Source organism: Triticum aestivum, chromosome 5B, assembly GCF_018294505.1.
Source record: "Triticum aestivum cultivar Chinese Spring chromosome 5B, IWGSC CS RefSeq v2.1, whole genome shotgun sequence".
Lineage (NCBI taxonomy): Eukaryota > Viridiplantae > Streptophyta > Magnoliopsida > Poales > Poaceae > Triticum > Triticum aestivum.
The window spans coordinates 610,669,676-610,689,996 of record NC_057807.1 but is presented as its reverse complement, the minus strand read 5'-3'; the positions used below and the strand labels follow the sequence as shown (position 1 = coordinate 610,689,996).

At 49.5% G+C, this 20,321-nt stretch overlaps 3 protein-coding genes across 3 annotated transcripts; 2 read left to right on the top strand and 1 right to left on the bottom strand.

Annotated features, from left to right (window-relative positions):
* The first annotated feature begins 11,321 nt into the window (after positions 1–11,321).
* Positions 11,322–13,078, top strand: LOC123117139 (basic blue protein-like). The gene is made up of 3 exons (XM_044537967.1): positions 11,322–11,474; positions 12,765–12,789; positions 12,870–13,078. Exons 1-3 carry the CDS (start codon positions 11,322–11,324, stop codon positions 13,076–13,078), a joined length of 387 nt encoding a protein of 128 aa, XP_044393902.1.
* An 837-nt stretch (positions 13,079–13,915) lies between these two features.
* LOC123117138 (zinc finger A20 and AN1 domain-containing stress-associated protein 7) lies at positions 13,916–14,764 on the top strand. The gene has a single exon (XM_044537966.1). The coding sequence runs from the start codon at positions 14,054–14,056 to the stop codon at positions 14,540–14,542; it is 489 nt and encodes a 162-aa protein (XP_044393901.1). The 5' UTR covers positions 13,916–14,053; the 3' UTR covers positions 14,543–14,764.
* A 2,126-nt stretch (positions 14,765–16,890) lies between these two features.
* On the bottom strand, positions 16,891–18,376 carry LOC123117137 (peroxidase 2). Its single transcript, XM_044537965.1, has 2 exons — positions 18,109–18,376; positions 16,891–17,733 (listed from the first exon to the last, which is right to left on the bottom strand). The coding sequence occupies exons 1-2, from the start codon at positions 18,325–18,327 to the stop codon at positions 16,957–16,959; spliced, it is 996 nt and encodes a 331-aa protein (XP_044393900.1). The 5' UTR covers positions 18,328–18,376; the 3' UTR covers positions 16,891–16,956.
* Positions 18,377–20,321: the final 1,945 nt, after the last annotated feature.

Sequence of the window (20,321 nt, the reverse complement as noted above, 5' to 3'; positions counted from 1 at the left end):
TTTTGAGGCCGTTTTCACCGTGTGCTCGTTTATGTTGTATTGGACAGGTGTTCTTAAGAATGCTGATAAGGATGTGTTCTAGGAGGGCGTCCATGTGCTGATGAAAGAAGCCACGTAAAGGCATGGTTGAAGCCCATAATAGCTGCATTGGGCACGGGGCAGGCCATATGATCTCTGAGCTTATGTGAAGTGATGATGGCTTGTGCTCCTGGTTAGTAGTGTTGACAGACTTGCTGGTTGTCATTTGTCTTTGGGTTTGATACTATCATCTGTAGATGTGTTCTCAGGTTTCGAGCATTGTAGCGGGTTTCCTTGCAATGCACCAACTCGCCTCCCTCACTTTTCCTTCTCCTTTCCTTGTTGGTGTTTGTATATTGGCTCGGTGAACTTTGTATTTCAGTTAAGCAAATAATGAAAAGGGGGTGCTCGGTTGGAAAAAATTGCCAACGGATGTTCAACAAGATAATTCGGATAGCAAAGTGTACAGTTTAAATTATTATTTTTGGAGGGGTGTACATTTTAAATTTAGATAGCAAAGTGTAATGCAGAGACATTTCAAACAAGATAATTTTTTATTCGAGGGAAAAAACCAGATTGAATTTTGCAGAAAAGACAAGTCCATTGATTAATTTGTTCCACGGATTACTCCGTTGGGTACTGATAAGAACTGAGGTAGGAACGGAGGCGTTTGGTTTGATTGGATATGACGGCTGGTATTGGGCGCAGGGGGGCCACCCGCGGGACAGGAAAAGAGCGATCTGAGTGGCTCGCGGGATGGTGGGGCCAGATCGCTGGCTTGGAGGAACCTGCTCCGTCCGCCCGCTCGTGGGCTGGGCTGGGTGCCGCCGCATGAGATGCTGGGCCGGTAGGGCGTGGATCGCGTGGACTCTGTTCGTCTGTAGTAGCCGTGTGGTGTGGGTGGGTGGCCGTCTCGGAACCCTAGGTACGACGTATAGAACCTAGGGCTACATACGCATTTCCCCGTATATACAGAAATTCATTTTTCCGTTTCCCCTTTCCCCTTTCTTCCAGCCGACAGCCGACGGCGCTAGTAGAGCTCGCCAGTGAGGAGTGACGCCGGTGGGTCATAGCGGGATGGCGGATGCGCGTGGATCGGTCGGGACGACGGTCGATGGACTCGACCTCGAGCTGCGTCTCGGCCTGCCCTCCGCGCCGATCGGGTACGACATCGACCTCGCGCTCTTCGCCGGCCAGATCCCGGTCTAGAGCGTCGCCTTTCCGGAGGTCGAGAGGGCGGGCGATCTCGCCATCGTGGGCCCAGTGGAGAGCGCCGCGGCCGCGGCGGTGGAGAAGGGGAGCGGCCTCGCCATCGTGGTCTACGATGGCTCGGTGCACGGGGACGACGTGCCCCCCGCGGTGACCGAGAGCGTCGCCGTCGCGGAGGTGGACAAGGCGAGCGATCTCGCCATCGTGGTCTACGAGGGCCCGGCGGGTGGCGACGACGCGCCGCCCGCGATGGGGGAGCTCGGGGTTTTGGCGACCCCGGATGACGAGCCGCAGGACGAGCATGTCGAGGCCGGGCAGATCGTCCCGGCCGTCAGCGCCGGATCATCCACCGCGCTGGCGCTGTGCCATCTCCCCCTGCAACAGGTGCAGCCCGGCCGCGGGATCCCGCTGTTACCCTGGGCCGGCTGCGGCGCACGCCAGTCGCGGAGGAGGGCCGTCGCCGCCGCGCCTGACCCGGCCCTGAATTCCGCCGACACGGTGCGGGCGTGGGTGCGCGACGAGCTAGAGGAGAGCCACCACCTCCCGAGGGACCTGCTGCTGAGCTACATCGCCGAGAAGGTTTTGAGCCAGTCGGATATGAACTCCGGACAGGCCCGCTTCCTCCTCCCGGCCAGCGCAGACGCCCGCCTCTGCGCCTTCCTCAACCCCGTCGAGATCGCGGCGTGCGGCTTCAACAATACCGAGCGGCAGGTAAAGAGGACGAGGATCGTCGGGGAAAGAGCCAGGCCGACGACGTACACGGGGGTGCCGTTGTCCGTCTACGTGAGTAGCGGCCGGCCGGGGTCATGGCGTGTCTGGATTTTTTGTCCAAAAGGACCCCCTACCGAGATGAATTGACAAAAGAGACTATCTCTGGATCAATTTGACAAAAAGGACCCCCTCAGCGGTGGCGGCAGGCGCGGCAGGCGACACGTGGCACCTGCCGCCACGCCAGGAGGCGGCGGGCCCGGCCGCCACCGCAGGAGGCGGCCACCCCAGCCGAACGGATTCCCCACAGTGCGTTGCGGCGCGACGGAACGGGGCGGACCAGGTGCGCCCTGCCGCCACCGGGCGAGGCGGCCAGCCCTGGCGCGGTCGCTGCCTGGCCGACAGGCCCTGCTGCGAGCGGGCCCCGCCAGTGGGCCTCGCCGCCACAGCCTGAGGCGGCCTCACCTGGCTGACAGTGCTGGCCGACAGCTGGTGCTGCTCGGTTGCCGAGGCGTGGGCCCCGCCGCCACTAGCGCAGGCGGCCGTTGGTGCATGCGCGCGCTGATTCCCGGGCCGACATGAGCACTGTAGTAAATGGCGTTGGTTCCCACGTGTATGTGATTGCTTGTTGCTAATGATGCTGATTTTCATGATTGAGCGGGAATCCGATACGGTGTGCTAATTTCACGGGCTCGCTGTTGCAAACTGGGCTGATTCCTTGCAGTGTGGATCTGCAGTGTGACCGACATGAGAACTGTGGCAAATGGCGCTCATTCCCATGCTTTGAAAATTGCTGCTGCAGGTGAGGTGACAGCACCCAAGAGCGTGATTTCCGCGCGGTGATATGGACACTGATGCCTGCTTTTGGTTCTGTAGTGCCGACACTACAGGGATCCTAAAATATCCCGCCTAATTTTCTCTGTTCTCGCTTATTTTCTGGCCATCATTAATCATCTGAGCCTATAAAAGAAGACACCGAGGCTCTCGTCCAGCCATCCTAGAAATCGCCAGTGCGCAAAGTGTGTACACATTTTTTTCAGTCGATATGAGTTTGCCTTGTTCGGATCAAAGCATTAGGCCGAGGAAAATGAAGACTGCAAGTTTGCCTCCTGGGGTGGCAGTCCTGCGATGTTGGTGTGGCGATCTTTGCAAGGTGAAGGAGGTGACGGATTTTTCAGATTGGTTGGGCATGAAGTTTTTCATGTGCGCCAATTATGAGGAAGATCCTGCCGTAGCTATTTCAGAGTACGACAAGCCTCCGGTATGGTTTAACCATCACGAATAGATATTGTTGGTATTTTCATTGATTCTTTAGTAACATTCTTGTTTCTTGTTGTAGTCTCCTCCGACTTTGTGCATGTACTATCGTTGGATTGACATGGAGAAGCCGGCTTGGGCAGTGAATGAGATTCGTGAAAGAAGTCGCCGTGCGTGGAATAGTTTATTTGTGGAAGAGCGACGCGAGAAGGCGGAAGTTAAGGAGAAAGCAGATCAAGAGAGAGAATTAAAAGAATACTATGCGGAGCAACACCTTTTTTTGAGGAAATGGGAAAGAAAAACAGGGAAGAGGCTCGTCGCATGGAGGAGCAGGAACGACAGCGAAAGGAGGCTCGTGAGGCGGAGAGGTAGAGAAAGAAAGAAAGGGCTCGTCAGGCCAAGGCAGCAGAAGAAGCTGGCGATGGAAAAGGAAAATATCCACGTTGGACTCAGTAGATTCCTGTGGTAGTATTTTAAATTTCGCAATCATTTGTATCTTTATTTCTGCAGTTTAATGTAGCTTCATTTCAGTAGTTAAATGTAGCTTTATTTAAATTCTACGATGTATCTTATTTTCAATTGTACCTTGTCGTGTTGTATCTTATTTTCAGTTGTACCTTGTTGTGATGGAAAAAATATATAGTTTTAGAATAAAGTAGTGGCATTTTCTTTCCCTCCACTAATTATCGAGCATCGTGCAACAACTATAAAATGAAATTAAGACAGAACATAATGCCTTACAATAAGAGAGTACAAATTAATAATGCAAGTACATCTGAATTAAACGGTACAACTGGAATACAGCTTAAAAACTACATGAAGGCATCATCGTCATCCTCCGTCGATGCAGAACTCTTGCCCTTCGAGGATGCAGAACTCTTACCCTTGGACGATGAAGAACTCTTGCCCTTCGAGGATGCAGTACTCTTGCCCTTGGATGATGCAGAACTCTTGCCCTTTGACGATGCAGAACCCGGAAGCGGCGGCATGAAGATATCATCTTCGTCCTCGCTCTCCTCAGTCCATAAAAATGGATGGTTTTCTGCAGTCCTTCTAAAAGTTTCACTCTTCGTCTCCACAACCTTCTTCCACCTTGCATCCAACCTAAGAAGTTCTTTACGTACCTCCTCATAGGTCCTTTCAGGCCACCCAGACCTACGTAATTGGTGAGCCAACTCATTCATTATGGTGTCACTACCGGTGAGATCGTCCCATGGAACTATCCTATTGTCCATCCTGAAATCGGTAGCTAGCCTCAGAAGAGTGCTACTCATCCCAGGGTGAAAACTACAATCGAAAGGATAATGGGACATCTCGACTACACTACACTCGAATGCTTATCCACCTCCGTCTGAAGGGGGTTTTATAGGTAAAGAGGAGAAAATGGCGGGAAAGAACGACTGCGATATGGAGGGAAAGGGTTGGCGGGAACATATGGCGAGAAACGGGTGGCAGGAAGATATGGCGGGAAGGGGTTGGCGGGAAACGGGTGGCGGAACATATGGAGGGAAAGCGTTTGCGGGAAAATATTGAGGGGAAAGCGTTGCTTGAAAATATATTTTTTTCAATGTCTAAGACGGGCAATGGTTTATCTACAAATATAATATTTACAGCAACATGCACATTATTCACAATAGTACATCAATACAAAAAATATTAACAAAATTACAATGTCATTTTTTACCTTAGCTCCAATATGGATGTGCTTGCGAATGCAATTAAGCGTTAAAATAGTTCCAATAAATATCCGTCGCCAGTACTATATGAACGAAGTCAACCTGTTATCACATTAACATCAATATTACACACGGATTTTTCTTCCTGCTAACAAAATGGAAACACAATTTCTTCAATCACGTATTCTCCTCCTTGTTTACTAAGATGAATTATTTTACCTAATTACATACATCATTAAGTACATTAGCACCTCATCTGAACATATAAATTTTAGATTATTGCGACATAACAAAGTAGACCTACGATCTCCTAACTATAGACTTATTAATAAACATACCACATAAAATAGCATACCACATAAAATAACATACCGCATGCAATAAAAAATATTGTAAATGTTGTATCTGTCGTCTGAAATTATTTCTAACCTCTACGCACTAACATCGCATAGCTAATGACGAGCTAAAAGACTAACTAATTACCACCCTGCATGCACAAATAAATAAATGTATTGCAAAGCTCATACCTTGATCTTCAACTTCGTACTACACTTTCGCAATGCAAATCCTACTCCTCAAGCTCTAAATGAATCCAAATGACTCCTTCAAATGCCAAAATTATGCCTAAAACAATAGAGAATACACACTTAGGGACTAATCAAACAGAACAAAAACATCATGCATGTGAACGAAACCAGCAAAAATGGATAGATCTTACCTTAATCTAACTTTTCTTCAACTTCATCATCTTCAAAATCAAACTCCAAATCGACCAAAATCACGAGTAAAAGTGGCTACCTAGTTTTCCTTTCTGTCTATGTATGCGCTCAGAGAGAGCTAAGAGGTAGAGGAGGCAACCAGAGATATGCGAGAGAGAGTGTATGCGCACGGAGTCGCGGATGTGCGTTTAAAAAGAAGAGGACCACTGTATTGTCGGCAGAGCAAGCCAGAACTCACCTACCACGGCATCGGATTCCAGCATCGCGGTGTCTCATCATACGCAGCAACAACAACGCCTGAGTGCTGTCGCTTCGGCCGGAGAAATAGACGGAAGCGAGAATCACGCACAGCTTTAATCAGTGTCGTTTACGTAGCAATCAGTACTACAAAGTTTAGGCGGGAATCCAATCAACGAAACTTGTGGCAGGCAAAACAAGGAGCTGGGAAAAGCAGCGCCCGTGAAAATCTGCGCCACCGGAATCAGCGCCGCACCGGAATCAGCGCCGTCTGCGCCGTTGTCGCGCGTGCAGCTGCAGGGTCGCCGCCTCCTGCAGTGGCGGCGTGGCCCACAGGCGGGGCCCGCGAGTATCACAAGTTGTCGGCCCACGCCCGACAGCGGCAACAGAGGCCGCCTCGCTAGGTGGCGGCATGGCCCACCAGGCCTGGCCGTTCCGTCCCGGCTCGGCGCACTGTGCTAACACGGTTATTTCCCGCGCGGCCGCCTCCGGCGGTGGCGGCCGGGCACGCCGCCTCGTCGCGTGGCGGCAGGTGCCACGTGTCGCCTGCCGCGCCTGCCGCCACCGCTGAGGGGGTCCTTTTTGTCAATGTTTTTGACATGTGGTCTTTTTTGGCAATTCTGTTGGCCAGAGGGTCCTTTTGGACAAAAAATCGGCGTGTCTGACCAGCTGAAGTTGAACAAGTTCCACCGCAGCGGCTGCACTGTGATCAACGGTTGGAGGTACAGGCGCTTCATGAAGTTCTGCGGCCTGAAGGCGGGCGACGGCGTCGAGGTGTGGGCGTTCCGGTGGCCGCCTGAGCTCGGTCCGTGCCTTCTCATCGCCAAGAGGGACGGCGTCCGCCCCGCCCGAAACCCATAGCGTGTGTAATCCTCTCGCCGGGGATACTACTGCTGCATGTCAACTGCCTACCAGATGGTATCGATCGCAATTAGGAAACGATTTCATGTTTTGTTTTGTGGGATAATTTCATGTTGTTGTTGTATCGTAGTATAGTAGTGATACATGTCTCTTTCTTGGTCTGACTATTATTTCAACTTTAGGAAAGAGATCATCTCGAATTCATGTTGTTAAATTTGTATCTTAGCAAGCTCTCCTTAGTTATGGTCCATGTACAATCCATGTCTTCAGAAAACATTGTGTTTCAGTTATATATGGATGCAGTCGCTTGTATCACATTCAAATTGTTCTTCTTATGGGTACAAGTTATATATGGGGCAGCTGCAAGGTACCTTTTTTTTCAGGGAATTACGAGAAAATTTTTCAACAAAGGAACTCTTGAACAACCAAATAACATGGCGCACACATATAGTGGGCGGTTACAAGGCGCGCAAACACCCAAGAAATAAGTTGGCGCGTGCTTACCTTAGGAATAACTTAACTTGGCCATGTATATTGGACGGTTACAAGGCCCTAGAATAAGTTGGTGCACGCTTACGCCAAGAATAACTTGGCGCACACGTATGCGAAACTATCCATACGACCTATGTATTATCTTATTAACCATTTACTGAATATATGTTTTGAAATATTATATTTGTAATTAACTAGTATTTTTCATGAAAAACTTGTAAAAAAAAATTCTCCCTCGGAACTAAGAACTAAACGCTTTTTTGTTAATATGATTCCAAAGATAAATAAGTTACATTACACTTCCTACTCCTAACAAGTTTAGTTATTTTGGTCAATTCTAAAAACCAGATATAAAATAGATCTTGTTGCTCATATCTGCAGAAATATAGTGCATAACTTGTAGTTATGACCTTGTGATAACTTTTACTTTATTAGGAAATATTGCCTCATTTATCTCTTAGGCATGCCCTCCTTGAAATCATTAGCATATCTCCAAAAGAATGCATGCCCCAATCATTAGATTGGCTGATAGCCGAGCTGCAGGTGGGCAACTCAAATGCATGTTCATTTGGGTATTATATGAAAGCCTATGAAATTTCACCAAATTTTGTCTTCTAAGAGATTGTGTAAAATTATGCAGAACAACACCATAAAAAATGTCTCAAGGACAAAAAAAACCTTGCAAAAAAGTATCACGGTGGAAAGAAAAGGTAGGCAAAAAAGTTTCACAGGCATAAAAGTATTGCCAAAAAGTAAATTTTCAATATTAAATAGCATAAACAAGGCATTCGGTGTTCAGTTCAAAAGGGTTGGAAAACCACCTCATCCCCCTAGTAGGCTATTTTGTATGTAATTAGAAATAAAGTCTACATCTTTTTCTTTTTCCTATAGTTTAACTAATGTGTGAAGAGAGATAGTCTCACCATGAGAGGGCGGCAACCTTATTTTTCATTTCTTTAAACGAATGCACCCACAAATAAAGTTTGAACAAACTTTTCTAATGGTGATCGAACTTGGGTGGGAGTCCTAAATTTCCATAGGATAGAAAGGATGACCTCATGTCAAATGGAGTCATCGCTGTTTGACGGTGTTGATCTTTTTGATGGGTCTTGGAAGCGGGAGGGCGGCGCGATGTCCAACTGGAGTCGAATCCGCATTGCTTTCGGACAGTTGAGGTAGAGGCGATTGCTGTCTTGGGAGGTGCATGTACCATTTTTATAAACCACATATGGCACTGGGACGGTGTTCAACTCACAAAAACCATACCCCCCCTCATAGACTATATTTTTATGCAAGTTCAAGTATTATTTCAAATTATGTTTCTTCGTTGTAACATTGAGCTCTTACATGATTTTATTAATTTCCTTCTTTTTCTTGAAAAAAAGAAACGTAGGAACTGATAGCCCCTTAGTAGCAGTGAACTATATGCATCGACTCATTGAAAATTGTAGAATTTCTCAAGTCCTAAGTCTTTCAAAGTATAGAAAGGAGGAACTCTGGCCTAGTGGAATCGTCGATGTTTCACGGTGTTGATCTGCTTGATAGGTCTTGCAAGCGGGAAGGTGGCGCGATGTCCAGGTGATGCCCAATTCGATTGCTTTTGGCCAGTCGAAGAAGAGGTGATCAGTATCTTCGAAGGTGCAATAACCATTTTTGGAAACCACATATGGCATTGAGTGTTCAATCCATAAGGATTGGAAACATTATTTTTCTCCCATAGGCCATTTTGTATGCAATTTGAAATAAAGTCTACATCTTTCCACTTTTCCTGTAGTTTAACTAACACGTGAAGAGAGGTAATCTCACCGACAACGGGTGGCAATCTTGTCGTTTTATTGTTTAAACCGGTGCATCAATAAATCAGGGTTTGAACAAAATTTCTAACGGTGACCGGACTAGGGTGGCTGGAGTTTCGAATAACTGCAACATTTCTTGAGTCCTAAATCTTTCAAAGTATAGAAAGGAGGACCCGGTGCCTAATGTAATCATCAAGTTTTAATGGCGCCGGTGTGCTCGACATGCCGTGGAAGCGGAGGGATGTATGATTCCCAGATGGAACCAAATCCGCATCGTTTTCTACAGTTGAAGAAGAGGTGATCGGTGTCTTCACATGTGCATGAACCTTTTATGAAACCATATACGTTATTGGGTATTCAATTCACAAGAACTGGAAACCTTGTATTTTTTTCCCATAGACTATTTTTTACGCAATTTGATGTAAAAACTACATTTTTCTGTAGTTCAACAAAAAGCTTTTATTACAAATTATGTTTCTCCATTGTAACATAGAGCTCTTATAAGAAATTTTTATTGTCGTCTTTTTCTTAACAGAAATCAAACGAATAGAATGATTTCGTGTGTTGTGTCCACTCCATAGGTAAGTAAGTACTCCTACACATTGTTGTGATGGCAAAAATATGTCGAACATGATGGAGGGATTCCTGGTAATAATCATGAGCTTCTCTATGTGATACCTTGGGCTGCCGCTCAACTATACATAAATTGTGAGGGGTCCATTTCCAATTCCTAATCGACAAGATTGCTAGTAAGAGGATGTGGGCATTGAAAAAAAAACCACCTCCGTCAACCACTACATATTGGTCAAAATCACCCATCACTACTCTACCTATTTATCACCTCACCCCTCTCATCCTTCCAAAGGGTACGACAAAAACCATTACCAAGCTTCAGTGATCCTTTCTTTGGGTGGAAACGAACAAGGTCTTGGGAGGGAAGGGCAAGGTGAGATGGGACATTGTTTGCCAACCGAATGCTCTTGGGGGATTGGGAATCCTCAACGTCGAAAATATTCCGAGAGCTCTTCAACTGCAGTGGCCATGGTTAGAGTGGACGGACCCCTCGAGGGCATTGGTTTGGCTTTGGAACTCCGTGCGATGCCGAGGTCATGGACCTTTTCTACAAATATACAACCATTAATGTTGAGGATGGGATGAAAACCACGTTTTGGCATGCCCCATGGCTCAATGGTGCAAAGCCAGAGGATATTGCCCCCTCAATTTTTGAGCTATTCAAGATCAAGAGTGGCTCTATCAATAAGGCCCTCATGGGGGAGAAGTGGATTACTAAGATTGATACTTCTTTCGGGCTCAACACTAATAACCTGCTGGAATTCTATTCCCTTTGGGGTCTTCTCCTCCAGGTGCACCTATGTGAGGACGTGCCTAGTTCTATAACCTTCTGGAACTTACCCGATTGCTGCCGCAAATGAAAACCAATTCGAGGACCCCCCCCCCCCTCCCATCAACCATGAAGGCGGCGGTCTGGAGCAATTGGGCGCCACCGAAGATAAAATTCTTCGTTTGGCTTGTCCTGCAAAACAATATTTGGACTACGGACCGCTTGCAACGAGGGGGTTGTCGTAACTATGGTCAATATTCTGTTCGGATGCCGATACTCTATGCGCATCTGGGCCATAGTCGGAGATTGGCTCGGCATCCACGACATGTCCTTTGATGATTGGCCAAACTTTCAAAGTGTGGCTCAATGGTGGTCCGCTGTGATCCACATCAACGGCCAACGAAGGAAGGCTCTTGCATCTTTGGTGATTCTCACGTCATGGGAAATCTGAACGAGAGGAATTTTCGGGTCTTGAGGAACATCTACACCTTGCCACCGGCGATATTCACCATCATCAAGCGCGAGGCGGCACTTTGGGGCATTGCTGGGGCCAAACACTTGAGGTTGATCATGCTGTGAGGGTAATTCGTTACATGTATTTGCACCCTCGGGCGAGAGTTGTAATTCTAAACCTTCTTCCTAATAAATTAATATAAAATGTGGCAAAGCTTTTGTCCATGTTTTCCAAAAATGGAGAGGAAGAAATCAATGTTATTTCGTCCGGCCGTAAAAAACACAGGAATTCCCCTGCCCACTCCTTCCTTGCCACCGAGAGCCCAGCTTGCGCGGGCAGGTGCGCATCGTTGGCTGTACGTACGTGCTTTAATTCTGCATCGATCACACCGTGAACGGCTTGTCGTGTTCCAAACCAGCCAAAGCCACCGGCTCCTATAGCAACCACTATATGTACACGCGCCACGAAGCCGATACACAAACGCACACAACGCAACCTCCAACATACCGATCGACCCACCGTACTTCGCACGCCTCCCCGTCGCCTACAGTAATGGCCTCTCCTAAAGTCGCGCTCGCCGCCATGGCCGTCATCGTCGCCGTGGCCGCCTTGCTCCCGGCGACGGCCTCCACGGCGTCGTACACGGTCGGCGACGACTCCGGGTGGGACGTCGGGGTCGACTACCGCGCCTGGGCCAGCGGCAGAGTGAATTGCAGAAAACCACCACATTTCAGCTTAGGTTTGCAGAAAACACTCTTCTACGTTTTTGCTGCGGAAAACACTGATTTTTTTTCTAATCTTTTACAAAATACACTAATGGGCTCCTTAGGTCATTTAATCATGATTATGACATATGGGTCCCACATTTGATGACATGGCGTAACGTTTTGTGGTAGACGATGTTAGGCTGGTCTTTTTTTCAAAAAAACCCTCCCTCCCAAAGATAAATCCAAATCGCGGGGAGCGCTCGCCGTCCGAGCTGCGGCGCCCGCAGCCAGATTCCTCTGTCTCCGTCGGGGGCACTGGTGGCGCAGCGGCAATGGAAGCCACCGTCGACAGCTAGGGGGTAGTCGAGGGGCGGCTCTACAGTCGACGACCTCTGGCTGCGGATGCGGGAAAGGGGAGATGGGCCCGGGGCGTCGGGGACTCGCGTGGCAGCAGCGACGGCGAGCCCGGCGGCCTCCCCGACCTCGGCCCTGGCGCAAGCAGCGGCGGTCGCGCCTCCTCTTCACCATCCTCCGTCCTCTCTCTTTCCTGAGCAGGCGGCGCGCCTCCCGGCGGCCTCCACGACTTCGGCCCTGGAGCAAGCAGCGGCGCGCCTCGCGGCGGCCTCCCCGATCTCGACCCTGGAGCAAGCAGAGGCGCGACCTCGAGCAGCACGGGAACGAGCCTCGGCGGCGGCGCACATCACAAGAGCAAGTAGCGGCGCGGCGGCGCACAACACGAGCACAAGCAGCAGCAACGGCGCGGCGGCGCGCAGCGCCGGAGCAAACAGCAGCAACGGTGCGGCGGCGCGTAGCCCCGGAGCAAACAGAGCGCAAGCAACAGCGGCAGCTCAGCGGCGCGCAGCACGTGCACAACCAAGCAGCGCCCCTCGTCGGTGAGCTCCGCCGCTGCCGGGGCACCGGCGTGGGCGACAGCGCACGAGCGCTGGATGGCCGGCGGCAAAGTACAGTCGAGCTTGGCATGGCAAGGGCCTGATTGCATTTCTGTTTTCTGATAGAAGGGTGCCACTGCAAAAATATCAGGGACTATTTGGTAATTTCACATCACACCATGTCTAACGCCGTTTGGGACCTATAGTTACGCCACGTCACCAAAGCTGGGCCCCACTTGTCATAAACGAGGTTAAAATGCCCAAACAAACGGATCAGTGCTTTCTGCAAAAGATTAGGCCGAGAATCAGTGTTTTCTGCAACATTTTCGTAGAAGAGTGTTTTCTGCAAACCTACACTGTAATGTGGTGGTTTTCTGTAATTCACTCCCAGCGGCAAGAAGTTCAGAGTCGGCGACACCCTCGGTACGTCTCGTCTCGGGGCACCAACATTGCATGCACGGCGTTGGTACATTGAGTTGATCCATTTTCGTCTGTGCGTGCAGAGTTTTTGTACTCGTTGGGGGAGGCCGAGCACAACGTGGTGTTGGTGGACGCGCAGAGCTTCGGGGCGTGCAGCGTGCCGAGCAACGCGCCGACGCTGACCACCGACGACGACAAGGTGTCGCTGACGCAGGCCGGGCAGTGGCTCTTCATCTGCGGCATCGAGGGCCACTGCCAGGACGGCATGAAGCTCGCCGTCAACGTCCACTGATCCACTGTCGATCAACTGGAGGAGCAGCCACTGCAACCCTGACTCCCGGGAATAAAGTCTTCAGAGTTACACCCTCTGTTCCTCAATGTAAAGACTTTTTGACAGTTTAAATTAAAAATGTCAGAACGTCTTATAGTATTTAGGAACAGAGATAGTAGACTACATTGTAGTAGTAGCATTACGCAATTCCAGCCAGTGCTTGGGTCCCGGCTCAGTTTCCCTGTTGAATTCAACTGCCTTATGTTTTTTCCACGTTGTACCAAATTTAATCAAGAGCCACAGTTTGATTCCCCGCAAGAAAAGAGGTACAGTTTCATACATTATCATTTATCAATGTATTATAGGTATCTAGAAATAAAATTATGTATTGAGATTTGTTTTCTTGAAAAATCTATTGGGATTTTTTTTGAGCTCATATTGGGAGAATATAAGACTATGAGTCACGTTCATTTGTAACCAGGTCCTTTGGCCAAAGTTGGTAATGGAATGAAAATTAAGGTGAGAAAGCTGTCCCCTTCAGACCCTTTTTTTTTGGCTAAAACATGCAATGATGTTTTGGATCCGTAAAAAATGTTACAAGGACAAAAATAACTTATGAAGAAGTGTCACAGGGACAAGGAGAAACTTGGTAAAAAGTGCACGGGAATAAAATACTTTCTACGTGGAACTGACGCTCGGTTTCCGTTTAGCAGTGGTGACACCGCAAGCCGGTCGGGTTCGTTGGACGTATTCGGCACAGATGCGGATGCCACTCCTACTACTACTAGGAGGCTGTTTGGTTGCTACCTGACCGACGCGCGTCCGTCTTCGAGCCACCGTTATAAGGTTCCACACCCACGCACAACCCAACGCATCAAACGCAACCAAACAGCCCCGCCTCCTCCGTAACCTCGAGCGCTCGATCGCACCAAGATCACGCACGTCCCGGCGCCCCAATACAGACCGGCGGAAGTGTTCGAGGACTACCTAGCGGCGATGGACGCATCGGCGACGACGCAGAAGCGCAAGTGCCTGGACAAGGAGGAGACGGCCGGCATGTGCGCCAACGGTTGCGGCTTCTTCGGCGCCGCCGCCACCGGCAACATGTGCTCCAAGTGCTACCTGGACCACGTAACCCACACCGCTAACGCCATGCCCACCTCAACCGGGCCTCCGGAGAAGAAGGCCAGGATGATCGTCGCCGTCCCGTCCTCTGATGTTGCGGCCGCCTCCTCCACCGCCGCCGCAGTTGAATCCTCTGCGACGTCCGTGAAGCAGCCGCCGGTGGCGGCGAACCGGTGCGCGACGTGCCGCAAGAAGGTGGGCCTGCTGGGGTTCCGATGCCGCTGCGAGGGCACCTTCTGCAGCGTGCACCGCTACTCGGAGAAGCACGACTGCGGATTCGACTACAAGACCGCCGGCCAGGAGCAGATCGCCAAGCACAACCCTGTCGTGGTTGCGGACAAGATCACCCGAAGGATCTGAAGCCCACAAAAAACCACGAGATCAACGGCGAACCGATCAAGCAGTAGTCATGGCGGCCTCGATCGAGGATATGATTGATCGATCTTCTTGTATTTTCTAGGTGTTGGAACGTGTAAATGCTACTAGTTTGGACTTCGGAGATTGTACTGTGAACAACTGTGTTTGATTCATCGAATTGATCAACAAGAGAATTTAGTTCATAGGCTGGTCAGCTGTGACCGTATGTATAAATAAACTGAATATAATTACTTTGGTACCAAATGTGATACATCTGAGATCTAAAATGGCCAATCTATTGCATGTGGATCGATGTGGCTAAGACTAATCCATGTCAATATTTGACCTGCTGAGGTGGACGGGGGACCCACCTGTCAGGCACTCATTTTCTTTCCCCCTTTTTCTTCTCTCCTTCCCCGTGTCTTCCCTACGCCGGCTCCGTGTATTTTTTGCAGGGGATGGCCCGCCGGCGGGCGCACATCCGCCCTTCCGTACGCTGCCGCGTTGCAGGGAACCAGGTCCTCAGACAATTTAGTCATATTCTGCCTTGTGTGCTTTCCGAGTCCAACAGTATCAGCACCACTTGATTTGCAACGAGAGCTCTTAATAGTTCTTTTTTTTGTTTTTGCATTTTTGGATGATCTAGCTGCACCCGACAGAGCCTTGACTGGCTGAAGCTGTTCCTCTTCCACTGCTTCCTGCAAAGCAATAGCATCCAATACAACATCAGGAAAAAATGTCACTCTCCCCATTTGCACTGCAATTGCATGTGTTTGTTGCGTGTCTTGTCCTTGCTTAGCACTTACATGAGCAGGTGCAATTGTTTCACCAAGCTGAAGCAGAGACCATTAGTGCGTTTTTTTTTTTGCGAATATGACCATTAGTGCGTCTGTACTCCTTCAATTGTTTAGCTCGGCAATTCCCCTGAATTTGCATGTTGCTTGCCATCAAATATACTACTCGTTTCGATCCGAATTAATTGACGCTGCTTTAGTACAACTTTGTATTAAAATTGTACGGTTGTATTAAAATACGAAAACACTAACGCCCACACGTGTGGGCGTTGGCAACTCGCCCACACGCATGGATCTTCGTCCAACCAATTCTGCACGAATCTTGGTGCGTTCTAGCAGTTTTTATGTGCCATGTAGGACTAAACTGATGTATGGGTATTCATTCCGTCGCCCACACGTCCTTTTTTCAACACACGGGTGTTGGTGTGTGGATGTTTAGTAATTCACCCACACACTAGTTTTCACGCACGCAGAGGGGGCTGGTGTGTGAGCATTTATCACTTTGCCCACACGCCCGTCTCCTAGCGCACACCGAAAGCTGGCAGTTGCCATGTGTTTCTGCAGGTACATGGCAATTGTCCTAGCTTTGCTTGTAAACAGAGTGGCAACTCTCTTTTACCCGAGTTGCCATGTGTTTTTGCATGGTACATGGCAATTGTCGTAGCATGCACGTAAGTAGATGGCAACTCTTTCTTTTACATGGCAACTGCCATAGCGTGCTTGTGATCACATGACAACTCTCTCTTTTACCCGAACATGTTTTTTTTGCCATGCCTATTTGTAGTGCTACATGACAACTACCTAGTGTTAGTGGGTGGCAACTCCTAAGGTTTTAAAATCATGGCAACCGCAGTAGATCAGACCATACATGGCAACTGCAGCTTTAGCAACCATGGCAACTGTAGTTGTCCGACATGGCAACCGAAGTTCAGCGACATGGCAACTGCAATTAAACGAACATGGATGAGGGGTCTGCACCATGGCAACTGCGGGACGCGCGGTGAGTGTCACACGGACGTGCGGGACCACGAGGTACGAGGCCTGACGTATGGGGCGTGTGGGCGTTATCTATTTCGCCCACACGCACGCGTGTGAGAGGGAACGGGAGGGAAAAAAAGATGTGTGTGGGCATTACTTTTTTTGCCCACACGTAGGCGTGTGGGCTGTTCCTCTTATACACCACACAAAATGTGTGGGCAGATCCCCTAACGTCCACAGGTGTGGCACTTATCGGCGTCCTTAAATTAACATCAATTAATTTGGATCGGAAGGAGTATCTGAATTGTTTAATCCCCCTTTATCATGTTGATTGCGCCAGTACAGATTCCAGTTGGTATCTGACTCACTAGCCACTTTGGACCGATGACGGCCCAACCTGTTAGTACGGGGTAAAACGTAAAACATGTAAAATGGAAAGAAAAGTAGAGCGATCTTCAGGAAGTTGAGTAATTTTGTTAAACCAGAATGTTGTTAACAAAAGCAACTTTTACATAGCTAATTTGAGGTTCGATAATGAAGAAGATATGTAACTAGAATGAAACCAAAATAACAAGGATTAAACCTACTAAGTCCACAAGTTGTAGCTGCCCAAGTGCGCACTTAATTATGTTTAATTCCACCGATCTAGCTCGCATTGTTGGTGGCGAAGCAGACCTTCCTGACTTCGCCAGGGTCGGTCCCGGTAAGCACGTCGATGGCTCCCATCTTCACCATAGCACCCGCGAACCTGGCCATCCACGCGATGGGGTTAGCAGCGTTGTCGGCTACCATGGCCGCCGTCTTGTTGCCGGTCGTCGGTGTCTGGTCCATCAATGTCTGGTCCGACGTGAATAATACCTGCCCAGAGGCCACGTTATGGTAGAACTGGTTGCTCAGCTTGTTCGGATCCGTCACGCGGTTGTTGCTCACGGAGATGAATCCCCCGCCGTTCCTCGGCGGCGGGCACACCTTCTTGAGCGCCGCCGCAAAGGTGGCATTCATAGTGGAGTCGACGGTGGGGTACAACCGTGGGGTGACAAAGTTGCAGTGCGTGAGGCCGAAGGAGTGCGCGCCGGAGAGCACCACCAGGTCCTCCGCGTTGAGGCCTTTGGTGGCGAAGTTGTCAAGGAGTTCTTGAAGCTGAAATGCTGGGGATGGGATGCCTTGGAAGACCTCGTCGGCGATTGATTGGAAGCCGTCGAGGCGGCCGGATGGCATGTGAAAGTTGAAACCTCCTGAGGCGACGATGGAGTCACGCGCTGCAAAGGCCAGGATGTCGGCACATGAGACGACACGAGAGCAGACGGCCTCCACGGCGGCCTTGATCTTGTTCACGGCGTCGTACCCGCGCAGAGGGATTGTTGTTTTCTCAGTTTGCGGGTTGCTGGTGGTCGGGTCTAGCAGAATGGAGGCATCACAACCCTGTAAAAGGTCATTATAAATATACTTTTCCAGATCTGTACGTATCTATGTAGTACATTTCAGTAAAAGTTCATGGAAATACAAATTATATACACATGAAAAATCTGATAGTACTATTTCCACCTTGACAATTTTAGTTTATTCTGAATGTTAGTAGTTAAAATTAGAAAGTTCAATGCATGCTTTCTTGATAGTCTCGTGTATTCAAGAAGGGATACAAGGGGGTAGTATATGAAATGTATATAGAATAAAAATGTCACATATGAAATGCCACCTTGCAGTATGTGACATATGAAATTTATATAGATTTCCAATGAAACCCCAAGTGTTCCAAAATGTAGCGTGGCATGCATGTGCTTTCATTGAGGTACGTACCCTGACAAAGCAATCGTGGAAGAAGAGGCGAACAAAGGCGGCGCCCATGGTGGGGTCGTTGTTGATCATGCCTTGCACGACGTTCCTCACCGTGTCCTCGGCTTGCGGGCACGACGAGTAGTAGAAGCCGTGCTGCAGCCCGGCGGCCATCGACACAGAGCTCAGCGCAGCGGCCATGAACGCCATGAGCACCACAACCTTGCTGGATGCCGTCGCCATCTCCTCCTTGTTCACGTACTACTGTTTGCGTGTATCTAATGAAAGAGACTTGCAGAGAGAGTGCTTGATGGTGACAATAGTGTGGTTTCGACGAGTATTTATAGATCACGAAGGCCATGAGGACGAGCACGTACATGCATGGCCTTGTTAGCTAGCGTGTTCAGTTCAGTGCATACAAAGAATTCGTCTGAATGATTAGCAGGTTGGTTACCGTACCACACTGGTAGTTGAATTATTTGCAGCTATGGACGCGTTGACAATGCCACATGATATCGTATTATTTTCGTAGAAGATTAGGAAATCACAAGTGTACAATTAATAATCTGGATGATTAGTTCGTTACAGCATGTTGACACTCTTTTTTCTTTGGCGTGGGGGGACAGCATATTTCACTCTTGGGCTTGAACTATGTTGGCAGGAGATTAAAAAGGTGCTTGGATCCAAGGGACTTATTTTAGTCTGACTAAAAATAGTCTCTTTAAGAGGCTAAAGTTTCAAGCACCCCTGACTAAAGAGGGGCTAAAACTAGTCTTGAGACTAAATTTTTTTAGTCAGCGGTACCCCTACTAAAATGTAAATTAGTCCTCTCTCTTCTCATTTAACTCATCTGCTTTAACACAGGCGAGTTCTGGATTGAAGAGTTTGGAGGATAATAAATGCTCATTAACTTGATTTTAGTCGATTTAGTATTTGGATCCCAGCATGGATGAGGCTAGCAAGTTTTAGTCCCACTACTTTTAGTCATGGGACTAAAACGTATCCAAACACCCTCTAATCCTAGCTACGTTGGTGAGTTAGGCGTTTATTCCAGCTTTGTTCACGACCATGTTAACACTCCCACCGGCAGTTAGGGGTAACGCAATGCGGCTTCCCAATGATTAAAGTCAGTCCCTTTTTTTTAGAACGAAGGCTCGAGAGAGAGCCCGGCTTTGAATTAACAAAGCCATCAACCGGCCAGGAGTTACATCGGACAGCACCTTACAAGAGGAAAAAGAAAAAGACGGCAGCTACATGGTGCTACTAGACAACTTACAAACCTCAACAACACCAAGCCCTACAACATATTGGACAACAAAGCTTCGCTTGATGTCGATGATGTCCCCAGCCGCAGAATGAGCACCATAGGTGGAGCGGAAGCACTAACAAGATGAGACCCATCATAGGCAGGGAGCAAGCCCTCATCTGCACCAGGAGTGGTGAGCTGCAACAAACTACCCGAAACCATCTCCGAAGAGGACCCCTGCCCCTCGTCCAGGCTCGAAGGACGCCGTACCGTCCGAAGATGGGGAAGCTCACCCTAGAGCCAGATAAGATGGCAGCCACGAACAACCTTGAGAGATACTCAGCCCCGCCCCCGGCAGAGACGAGCTCGCCTTGGAAGATCCTCGCCCACACGCATAGAGCCACACACGAAGGGATGAAGCTATCAAGATTGAAGGTGCTGAGGAAGGAAGCGCAAAACGATAAAATCGGACCACGCGACCGTCGATCCCCCAATCCCCAAAACAGAACGCCCTCGCAACTCTCGAACCACCTGAGCGGCACCTCCAGGAAGGTGACGGCGTAGAGCGCCGCTGCCGCCCCATCCAAAAGGACGAGGTTTTCACCCGGGGCGAGAGGGGGAGAGGGGAACGGAACCTCGACGGAGCCTCCAGGGAGGGGCACGGCAACAGTTGATGTCGTCACCGTCGTGGTCGGGCCACACCGGCCAAGGATTTCTCCCGGACTGCCACCACTCCCGCACCCCAAACGCACCAGATCCGGCGACCAGGGACCGCCAAGGACCAGCAGTGCCGGGGTGGAAGGAGCTATGAGAGGGGGAGGGAAAGACTTGCAGATCTGGCGCCGTCCGCCGGAAAAGACCACACGCGAAGACCAGCCACCAAACGACCGCCGCCACCACGCCGCCCGCGCGGCCGAGGGGGCGGAGCAGCACCCGCGACCACTGCTTGCCGGAGAGCCAGTCGTCGCCTCTCCTTCCGAGGCCGCCGCCT

Excerpts from the sequence above, each read along its gene's own strand:
- LOC123117139 (XM_044537967.1), top strand. The coding sequence starts at position 11,322 with ATGGCCTCTCCTAAAGTCGCGCTCGCCGCCATGGCCGTCATCGTCGCC. Across the intron at positions 11,475-12,764 it reads GCGCCTGGGCCAGCGGCAGA|AAGTTCAGAGTCGGCGACAC; the intron begins GTGAATTGCAGA and ends CCCAGCGGCAAG. Across the intron at positions 12,790-12,869 it reads CAGAGTCGGCGACACCCTCG|AGTTTTTGTACTCGTTGGGG; the intron begins GTACGTCTCGTC and ends CTGTGCGTGCAG.
- LOC123117138 (XM_044537966.1), top strand. The coding sequence starts at position 14,054 with ATGGACGCATCGGCGACGACGCAGAAGCGCAAGTGCCTGGACAAGGAG.
- LOC123117137 (XM_044537965.1), bottom strand. The coding sequence starts at position 18,327 with ATGGCGACGGCATCCAGCAAGGTTGTGGTGCTCATGGCGTTCATGGCC. Across the intron at positions 17,734-18,108 it reads TCCACGATTGCTTTGTCAGG|GGTTGTGATGCCTCCATTCT; the intron begins GTACGTACCTCA and ends GACCTTTTACAG.